This window comes from Petaurus breviceps, unplaced genomic scaffold (genome assembly GCF_028583685.1).
Source record: "Petaurus breviceps papuanus isolate PSGF00001 unplaced genomic scaffold, PetGlider_PUasm1.0 115, whole genome shotgun sequence".
NCBI lineage: Eukaryota > Metazoa > Chordata > Mammalia > Diprotodontia > Petauridae > Petaurus > Petaurus breviceps.
This window is the reverse complement of record NW_027185612.1, coordinates 596,349-607,362: the sequence shown is the minus strand read 5'-3', so window position 1 is coordinate 607,362 and position 11,014 is coordinate 596,349. Positions and strand designations below refer to the sequence as shown.

General features: G+C 45.1%; 1 protein-coding gene across 1 annotated transcript in view; it reads right to left on the bottom strand.

The window, feature by feature from the left end:
- Positions 1–2,399: 2,399 nt before the first annotated feature.
- The window catches only part of LOC138157580 (SCO-spondin-like), a 98,229-nt gene continuing 89,614 nt past the window's right edge, over positions 2,400–11,014 (bottom strand). The window contains exons 101-106 of the mRNA XM_069083210.1: positions 9,501–9,724; positions 9,033–9,128; positions 8,789–8,849; positions 8,268–8,398; positions 3,111–3,261; positions 2,400–2,707 (exon numbers count right to left, since the gene is read on the bottom strand). Of these exons, the coding sequence (XP_068939311.1) occupies positions 2,685–2,707; positions 3,111–3,261; positions 8,268–8,398; positions 8,789–8,849; positions 9,033–9,128; positions 9,501–9,724 (686 nt within the window). The 3' untranslated portion in view covers positions 2,400–2,684. The remainder of the gene's footprint in view (positions 2,708–3,110; positions 3,262–8,267; positions 8,399–8,788; positions 8,850–9,032; positions 9,129–9,500; positions 9,725–11,014) is intronic.

The following is an 11,014-nucleotide window of genomic DNA, read 5'->3' as shown; positions in this document are numbered from 1 at the left end:
CACAGGTTTCCTGGCTTACCCAGCACTCTCCCCTTGGCATTGGTTTACTGGGTAGCCCTGGATTTCAGGGTGGGCTTCCTATACCCCTCAGTCCAGTATAGTATTACATAGCTTGTCCTCTATCTGCTATATGTTAATTATTTGATATATTTATCTGCTATGTTTATGTTATTTGTATCCCCAAATGTATTACATTATAAGCTACTTGAGGACAGATATGGCACAGCGAAACAAGCCCAAGCTCTAGAATCATAGGATGTCCAGTCAAATACCTGTATGACTTTAGGCAAGTCACATTGGGCCTTTTTCTGTACCTCTCTGTAAGTAAGGTGAATTTTGGTATCAGTGAGGTGTATTTTAGTGTCAGTGAGGTGATTTTAGTGTCAGTGAGGTGGATTTTAGTGTCAGTGAGGTGATTTTAGTGTCAGTGAGGTGGATTTTGGTATCAGTGGGGTGGATTTTGGTGTCAGTAGGGTGGATTTTCATGTCAATGAGGTGAATTTTAATGTGTATAAAGTGAATTTTTGTTGTCATTTCTTAGAGTTCAATTTCCTAGGATCCATAGCCATAACTATTTCTTCTTCCTAGGTATTAAATACGATTTCCTACTGTTATGGTTCAAAACATCACCATGCTTGCACAGCATTATATAATGATAAATAACATAAACATCCCCTGGGACTGCAGTGAAATACAGGGATGGGGTGATGTAAACTGGTGGGGCTATTGCTGGCAAAATGCCTTCTTTGTCTGTTACCCCTATAAAACAGGTGGCCACTGGTCAGTGAATGGGGAGCCTTAGGGTTGAATTCACAAATTCTGCGTGTGCCTAAACTGGTCCCCATTGAGGCTTGAAGAGATTTTTGTGGATGTACAAGTTGTGCCTGTCTTGACCGACCACATCGAGAAGCAGGGGTAGTTGCCCCACCTCCTAGCCAGTCCCTGAGAGAAGGGTGATTAGGGAATGCTGTGGGAGTTTGTGCTCCCATTATCAGCAATCCTCTTCTGAGAAAACTAGACTAGAATAGAGTAAGATTATTAACCCCTTTTTAGTGTCCTTCCTGTCTCACTAGATCAAGAGTGCACCTGTGCTAGCAGCCCTCCCATGTGCTACATTTACTTGTCTTATACTGTCCAATAAGTACGTGGGACTAAATAGCCTCGAAGGTGCCTTATAACTCTAGCTCTAGGACTATGCCTTACACTTCCTTTATATTTGAAATAGGCTCTATTACCAGGTTGGACACAAAAAAACTTAATTGTAAGTCATGGCTGAGGTAGAGAAGTGAGGATAAGAAGGGCAATACATAAAAAAAAAAAACGAGCTGTATAAAAATGTATTTTCTTTGCTCTAAGAACCCTTGCCCAACTAACTCCCCAGGGAGTCTTCCTTTCAAAATCACAATGTTCACTACTTAAAATATTTCTTTCTTTTGAATTCTGACTTTGGCACTCTTTCTATTTCCCGTCACCCCCTCAGAATCTAACTGTTTCCCTGGACTTTGCACTGGGCTGGTCTCCCTGTGGCCTCTCAATCTTCACAGATCTCCAGAATTAACAGCAATCCCTCATTGGGTGGTTAGGATTAGGACTAGAGACTGAATTTCCCGTGACAGATGAATGGAGCCAACAATAAGGCACCAGCCTGAAGAATGTGGTAGAAGAAGGGGCCACTGGGCGGAATAGATGGATGGGACTCTCTTGTCTGGCTTAATGGGACAAAGGAGGGGTCCCAGGTTAGAGAACACTTTACAGCTGGAAGACCTTAGAGTGCATCTAGTGAAACTTCCTCATTTTGTTGATAGATCAGCAAGTACTCAGCCAAAATCACAGGTGGGAATAGCAGGGCCTGGACTAGGGCCTTCATCTTCTGGTTGTAAAACTAAAGGACTGTCTACTCTACCATGCTGCCTTTTAGGCAACTAGGTGGCACCGTGGATAGGGTGCTGCAGGAAGACAAGTTCAAATTTGACCTCAGACACTAGTATCATGACCTTGGGCAAGTCACTTGACCTCTGTCTGCCTCAGTTTCCCCAACTGTAAAATGAGGATCATAATTGTACCTACCTACCTGCCAGAGGTTATTGCAAAGATCAAATGAAATAATATTTATAAAGTATCTGGCACACAGTAAGCATGTAATAAATGCTTTTTTCCTTCTCTTTCATTTCTCAAATGAAGAAAATGAAGCCTAAAGAAGACAAATGATGATCGACCTCTCCAGGTTACATATTTAATAGTGGATTGTGAACCCCTGGTGGTGTTGAGTAACCACCACCCCCCTTCCTGTCCTACAGAAGGAACCGCTCCTGCCCCAGGGTCCTGTCCAAGGCACAGACCCACCACCTGTTTCCCCAGAACCTTCACAGAGAGATTCAACACACAAAATTATTGGCAAATTTGCTTTATTAGGGAATGAGCTGCCTCCGTTCTATAGCCCCCAGGCCATTCATGGTTCACATACATGCAGGCCTGTTGGCTTCATGAACAAAGAGGGGTTATCTACCATGACTATGGTAGACTGTATTCTTCCAAACCCCAAATTCCAGAAACAGTCTGACAAAGAATATACTTTCATCTAAGCTTTGTTTAAAATGTATTTTCTTGTCTTGAAATGAAGACTGTTCCAGACAATGCAGGTCATATTGGTTGAACTAAGTATGTTGCCAATGATTCCAATCTCTTCAGCGCTTTGATAAATCCCCTCCTGTGAATGAGACCCAGGCAGAGAGAGAGATGTGCAGAGGAAGGAGGCAAGTGGCAAGGTAACCCAGGATGGCTGGGACAGGAAGGACTACTGGGTGGAGAAGTTGGAAGGGGAGAACAGGGTGGGGAAAGGCTTTGCTTGTTTTGATGAGGAAGAGTTACGGTGGGTGGGGGATAAATGGGAAAAGTCTCCCTTAGCTCCGACCTGAACAGACCCTGTTCTTCTTGTATTCTCTGTACCCCCTAGCCCTGGCACACTGGGCATCTATCTTGGAATAGCAGGAAGAACCCTCTAACCCAGGTACAAAATCCCAACCCACTCTTGGACCAACAACCACCATCCTCTCCACTAAAAAAATACATCTATGTACATAGACATGCATAGAGATACTCTTTGGCCTCACCCTGGCAGGCACTGCACTGGCAGCTATGTATGACTGGAAGAACAACGGGCTCTGTGTCCCCCCCAGGGCAGCGCAGACTCAGGATGCGGACTGGATTGACGGGGTCCAGGAGGTAGCTACAGCAGTCACACACACTCTGCAGGTATGGCTCCTGGGTGCAAAAGGAAGGAGGCTGAGTTAGATAGGGACCCAGCTGGGGTGGGGATGGAGCAAGGGATTATGGAAGGGTGCCAGTCTTGCCCAGACCTAACACCGTCTCCCCTATGTCATCTGCCCACCATTACTAGTCCCCTCACTATCAAAAAGAGAAATCCAGAAGCCTGGAGTTGGAGTCTCCAACCTTGACTCTATCCACTGGCATGTTTAGCCAGGCAGAGGAGGACAAGAAGCATACAGTAGAGGAAAGGTGCCTTTCCTTCACAAAGTCTCCTGATTACTACAACCCACACTAATATTCAGTTAACTGATCACCTTTTTATGAACCTGACTTTGAGCTTAGGGAGATACAAGGTTAGAAGAGGTCCATAGTTCAGTTCTCCAGAGGCCCATAGCCCAGTTGGGAAGAAAACTGTGAAACTATGCAACTATAAGTACTTCCCCACCACACACTTCTGGGGATTTTTTTGTATATAAATTTCACTATGTACTTAGGTGATAAAGTCATTTGGGGAAGGCTGGTCCACAGGGACTTGTCTCCATATCAGAGTACCTAAGGAGCTAGCTGTTAACCCTAGGCAAGAGGGATGACCATGGAAGGAGAGATCACTGACATTTGAATAGTGCTTGAAAAGATTTACAAAGTATTTTACACACATCTCATTTAAGCCTATCCTATGAAGTAGGTATTACTGTTATTTCCATTTTAGAGATGAGGGAATTGAGGCTGAGAGAGATTGTGATTTATACATAGACGCAGAGTTTGTGTTATAGCCAGAATTCAACTCAGCTTTTCCTTGTGACAAGCCCAACTGTCTAACCTCTAATTCTAAGTTACATCCTGGCCATCAACTACCTAGTTATAGAATCTCAAGGTTGAAAAACATTAAAAATCATCTACTTCACCCCAAGAATCCTCTCTGTAACATATCTGACAAGTGGTCATCCAACCTTTAGGAAGAGCTAAGTGGTCCAATGGATAGAGCACTGGACCTGGAATCAGGAGGACCTGAGTTAAAATCCAGCCTTATATACTAGCTGTGTGACCCTGGGCAAGTCACTTAACCCTGTTTTCTTTGGTTGCTTATCTCTAAAATAAGCTGGAGAGGGAAATGGCAAGTCACTCCAGCATCTCTGCCAAGAAAACCCCAAATGGGGTCAAAAGAGTCAGACACAATTGAAACAACTGAACACCAACATCCAACCTTTGTTGGAACACCTCCAGTGAGGGAGAAACCCACTTCCTCTAAAGGCAGCCCATTCTACTTTTGGATGGCTTCCATCATGAGGAAATTTTTCCTTATATCAGGCCTAATTCTCTCTCTGCAACTTCCATGCATGTTCCAAGAAGAGCAAATATAATCCCTTTTCTACAAGAAAGTCCTTCAAATACTGGAAGAGAGCCATCAGGTCTCCCAAATGTCTTCACTTCTTCAAGCTAAACATTCCCAGTATCTTTAGCCAATGCCCATACAAGCCCTGGTCATCCTCTGGATCATCATACAGCTTGTCAATGTTCTCCCTACAACCTGGTGCCCAGAACATAGATTAAAAAAAAAAAAACAGAAGAAAGCCAAGATCAGCCGAAGAACAGGAAGCAGGTAGGTGGGCCAAATGGCAGACACTGTGTAGACAGCATGAATTAGTGAGACAGCACCTGGAGCCAGCGTGTCCCAGTGAGGGAGCTAGGGAGCAGAACCTAAAGGCAGAAGCCTGTGAGTGAGCATGTCAAAGCTTCCCAGTCAGTGCAGAAGAAAGGGGATGCAATAGGAGAGAATGAAGGGCCTGTGCTTGGGGCAGGGAGATCTCAAACCACAGGTAGTGATGACAGTAATGAGTGTGAGGAAAACAACTCAGATTTCTTAGCTCTTTGATATTTGCAGAGCACTTTTCTCCCAATGACCTTGTGAGATAGACTTTGCAAGTATAAAGGGGTGTGCGTGTGCATGTGCATGTGTGTGTGTTTTGCCTATATATGTCACAAGCATCCACATCTGTTACACAAATGTTGCTATGCCCATTTCATTGATGACAAAACAGGGTTAGAAAGGACAAATTTATTAAGGTCAAAAATCAGAAACTTTTAGGAAAGGAATAAAGAACTCCATAACAAAACTAGTTGGGGGCCAAATACAAATCACTGAGGGCAATTTTCCTGTTGGGAAAGTCCTTTTCTCCCTCAGGAAGCAGGTGGCCAGGTTGGTCCCAAGAGGGTGAAGGGATGTCTGCAGAGCAAAGTGAAATGAAGCCTGCAGCTAGGGGAGAAACCTGGGGCTCAAGTCAGGACTGGACCGGACCTGGTCAAAAGGAGGAATAAGGGCAGGATTGAGCCAGGCTGTCCAGAGCTAAGCATCAAGAAGATATTTAGGGGAAGCATCTGAGATATAGCACAGGGCTAGAGCCCAAAAGGAGGCACTTAGGTGACTCAATCATAGAGCACTAGGTTTGGAGTCAGGAAGACCTGAGTTCAAATCCAGCCTCAGACACTTACTAGTTGTGTGACCCTAGGCAAGTCATTTAACTTCTGTTTGCTTTAATCCACTGGAGAAGGAAATAGCAAATCATTCCAATATCTTGCCAAGAAAACTCCACAGACAGTATTGATCTGCTATGGTCCCATGGGGTCACAGAGTCACATACAACTGATTAACAAAAGCCCAAAAGAAGAGATTCCCCAAACAAGCTGGAAGTCACACTTCAAACTCAAAAAAGAATAGAAAAAGAGGAATGAGCATAGAGTGTTATTCATCTAGAACCCATTTAAGACTCCAAAACAGTTTAGTTTAATGCTACTGGAGTTTTCAGACTCTGTCATGTATAACAGAAAGAGTACCAGATTTGGAGTCAGTGATCCTGGGCTCAAACCCTGACTCTGATATTTATTAGCTGAATGACCTCAGAAAAGTCACATAATATCTGTGGGTCTCAGTTTCCTCCTCCGTAAAATCAACGGGTTGAATGAAGATCCCAGAGAACAGATAATGAAATGGAGTCTCTCCCCACTCACTACAGTGAGGGGGCTCCTGCTAAAGTAAAATATAAGCTATATGGTTACTCTATCAGTGACTTTTCTTTGTCACATAGGAGCATTCAGATTAGATGGGAGCAGGCAGTTGAAACAAGGGGGGTGTAAAGACAAAAGGCAAAACTCAAATGCATTTTAAATCATTTGCAATCAAAAAGAGTAGGTTGGACTGGGATAGATAGACATTCTTAACCGTTCTTGTGTTCTAGCCCCTTTTGTCAGTCTGGCAAAACTTACCTTCTCACAATAACATTTTTAAATAGATAAAATAAAACACAAGGATTACAAAGGAAACCAATAATATTGAAATATAGTTATCAAAACACAACAAAATGAGTGCACAGACCCCAGGTTAAAAACCCCAAGATTAGATGATGTCTCAGGACATTTTCAGCTCTAAATCTTATGCCCCAGAAGCAGTTAGCAGTAGCAATCAGGTGGGGATTGCCTAGAGACCACAAGTAAACAAAGAGTCAGGACATAAAGGATGAGGGAACTCCAAGGGTGGATAAGCACTTCTGTATACTGTGGTGAATTCACCCTTTTAATTTTTGGTACTGATAATATCTTCTTTCTTTTTCTTAATCAAAGTAACCAAAGATTTATTTATCTTATCGGGTTTTCCCCATAAAAACAGTTCTTAGTTTTATTTATTAGTTCACTGGTTTTCTTACTTTCAATTTTATTCATCTCTCCTTTGATCTTCAGGATTTCTAATTTGGTATTTACTTGGGTATTTCTAATTAGTTCTTCTTCTAGCTTTTTTAGTTGTATGCCCAATTCATTAATCTGCTCTTCCTCTATTTTATTGATGTAAGCATTTAGCGATAGAAAATTTCACTCCTGTATGCTGTGAAGAAATAACCCTTCCTGTGTACTTGAGAAGATCATGGGAGTTAGAGCAAGAGGAACTTTAGAGATCATCAAATTCAAGCCCTTCATTCTACAAATGAAAGATGGACATGGTCTGAGATATGATATACAGGTGATATCGTAAACCTAGAAGTGTTTTTCTGTAGGAAGTGGAGAAATATTTTCTTGGGAAAGAAAAACAGGAGGAGTGTTGATGCAGTGATCACTCTGGAAGAGTAGACAGAAGGTGGAACTAAACTAATGTGGTACACCATAAGTTCTTGTCTAGGGACTGGTAAGCAAAGCCAAATTTAGTGCAGGTGTTCTTGGGAAGAAGAAAAGCAGTCAAATCTAGGTTCAGCTAGAGGGATGAAGCCAATGGGTTTACTCCCAAACAAAGATGGCTGCACCATGAAGCATGGGACCCAGACTCTCTGACTGTAAGGGAGGAATGTTCTACCCATCTAAGCTCATCCTAGATATTTATGGGCTAAATAAGAAGAGGTCTTTGGCTAAGATTGTCTAGATTCTGTGCTGGGTATCTCTGTGACTCTCCAGAGATTGTAGACTTTTATCTCTTTGCATGAATTGCTAATAAATGTCTTGAAAATTCATTTCCAGGATGGATGTGTTAAGAAGGGGAAAGGGTCTATTGATTTGGTGAAAGGTATGTATAGAAGAGCTATACCCTAAAGTAGCTGTCCTGAATAGCTGATTGCCAGCAATCATTTATTTTGGTTACAGAAAGACCATAATGGAAGAAACGGTGAACTGAACAGAATTTAAGCCAATCCCCCTGCCTCAACCCAAGCCAAATGATTTTTTCACTAGCACCAATTATCTCTGTCTCTTTTTTCCCTCCAATTTGATAGGAACTTCTTAGGAAAATAGACCCTTCTCTTATGTATTACCCAGTGTATTATAATTACTCAGAGTAGGACAGTTCTAAGTAATCAGTAAAACTGTCTGGCTTCATTTCATAAGCTCTCCTGCCCCACACGACACTTTCCCTCTGTTGGACAATAGGGCACCCATTTCTTCAGTCTTCCCTTCCCAATGTTCCTCTCTTCTGGTATCCCCCCATCCCTCAATTCCTCCCTCTTTCTGGAGGATTCACCACTCACCTCAGGAATGACGTTGGTGCTGGAAGGACAGTGTCCACTACAGTAGCTTACCTCCACCTGGTGCAGGTGGCAGGAGCCCTTGGTGATGTTTCGAAGCTCAGTGAGGTGCTTGCAGGAGACTGATGGCTCCTCTGTTAGGAAAAGGAAAGGAAGCAGGTAATGGGCATAGAATAAGGGCAGGTAGAAGGAGGGGATATAGGATGAGGACTGGGGCAAGACATAGAAAGGCAGAAATGTGACTGGGCCTAGCCTCAGTCCCTACTCTGAGGGACATCAAAGTGCTAGAAAGGGTCAGGGCTGGGACACCTAGACCAGGCCTACACACAGGTAGTGCTGGCAGAGGAGGGATGCTCAGGGACTATGAATTAGGCCCTAGTTTTTTCTAAGACTTCCAGTGAGAAGAGAAAGACCTGAGACAGTCCAGAAATGACTGCAGGGCTTAGGGGGCTAAGGGAAGGGAAGAAGGGTCAGACATAAAGAGGGGCAGAGCAGGGGAGTCCCCCTGGGCATTCACTCTGTACCTAGTGCCTCCTGCTGACAGACAGGGCAGCAGCTATCTGGCTTCTGTACTTTTATCTCACCCTGTAGGAACATTCAGAGGCCCAACTTGGAAAAAGACTTCAACTCACTGTCCCACCCAGTAACCCCAGGAGTGAACCCCATATTCTGGACTCCCCCCACTGTGAAGTGTCCCCTTCCCAGATCAGCATGTTAGCTCCTTCAGAGATGCAGGAAGCCAAACCTGGCCCGAGGAGGCAGCAGTACCTGAGCACAGACCATGGGGGGACAATTCCGGGCACAAAAGCTCCTCCCATCAATGCACCTGCACCACTCACAGTCTTCCTGCCACTCAGCCCCAGGCTGAAAGGAAGGGGATAATTATGGAATGAGATCCTTCCCACTACAAGCCTTTCTTTCCAAAACACCATGTTCACTTGGCCCAACCTGGGACGTCCCAAAGAGGCCAAAGAGAGAGGGACCAAAAAAGCAGAAAGAACAAGTTCTGGAATATGGTTAAGGAAGTCATGTTTTATGATGGGAAGAAGGCTGAACAGTCCAGAGCTGCTTTCAAATCAGATGCTGTGACCTTTGCTTTTGGGCTGAAGAGCCTATATCAGTGTCCAGGGATGTGTAGGAAAGGACAAAGAGAGACACTGAAGCCAGGGTAGTAGTTGGAAGAACAGTGTGGGGGACATGGCATTTTCCTGTGGTTGGCAGAAAGGGGCATCTCACCAAGTAGGAGCGTCCGTGGTGCCAGCACTCACAGTGGGCAGCTGTGACACAGGTGCCCACCTGGCTGCGGTAATGCCCACTCTGGCACACGCAGCCCTCAGTCTGCCCCAGGCTGCAGTTGCTCTGAAGCGGCTCCTCAGCATACACCTCCTGACAGGTCTTCTCACACGGGCCTTGCTCGCCTGGCACCACCTGCTGCCACCTCTCTCCAGGCGGGCACTCTGCTAGAGAGCACCACAATGCCCACCACCTCCATTAGCCCTCAACCAGGAATTCATCCCACAGTCCAGGGGCTCAGGACCCTGAGGCAAATGTCCCCAGAGGATTCTATTTTCTCCCGTTTCCCTTCAGAGTCCCTGGAAGACTTCCTTGCCCCTACACTCCTGCCCCACACATCTCTTTCCATCAAGACAGACTGGTTTCCTTACTTTCCCTCATCACACCACGCTCACTCCCACCTCTACACAGTCTGTTCCTCACACCCACTTCTCCACCCATTCTTCAAGACTTAGCTCAAGGCTTCCTTCTTTTGGGAAGATTTCTCCAACCACCCCAGCCCACATGCTTCCTTCCCTTCTCTCACCTCCTCCAGCATCACTTACTGTCTGTAACATTTATCATGTGCTATCTTCTGCTCTTTTGAAATGGTTTCGTGATTGTTTAGTGAATGTCTGTCTGCCTTGTCTCTCCAGCTACTTACAAGCCCCTGGAGAGCAGAGGTGTGACTTACAGCATAGAAGTTAGAGCCAGAAGGGACAGCAGAGGCCTCATCTTGCCAAGGCCACATGGGTAGCAAGCAGCAGAACTGAGATTCTCACCCTGGTCTTTTCTGATTCCATTACACTAATCCCTCCACTATTCCACGCTTCCTCTGTAAGCACACAGATTTGTGTGCAAAGCACTCAATGGATGAGGGTAGAATTGAATTTAATACAACCAAGCCTCCTTAGTACAGTGGACTGGGAATAGGGAGATGAGTCCCAGTTCTGTCACGAATGAGGTGTGTGACCTTAGGTAAGTCACTTCCATTCTCTGGGTCTCATTTTCCTCTTCTGTATCATAAGGGTCTAGATTAGATGACCCCTAAGGTCCCTTTGGGCTTGAACGTTCTGTAAGTCTTTTGACTCCTCACCTTCCTCTCCTGAGGTCTCCCTACTCTTATCCACGTGTTCCCCAGCCGCTCCCCTCCCAACCTGCCTACCCCTGTCTAGCAACTGGCAGGATTGCTGAGATGAGCCAGTTGCCAGACAGGCTCCCCAATGCGGGCCCATTGGTCATAGGAGTCTGATGGAAGTTGAGAATTCCGTCTCCACTGCTTTCAGAGAAAATTGACCATGCTCCCCAAGGTCCCCAGACACAAGAAGAAAGGGCAGGACAGATAGGGAAGGGAGTCAGGCCCTGCCTGGGCTGGGGGGGTGAGGGTGGGGGGAATGCTCACTGGAAAGTCAGGACTTCCTAGAAAGAGGAGGCTGGCAGGTGGGCATTACATTCAGGGGTGCTGACCTCATCTGGAT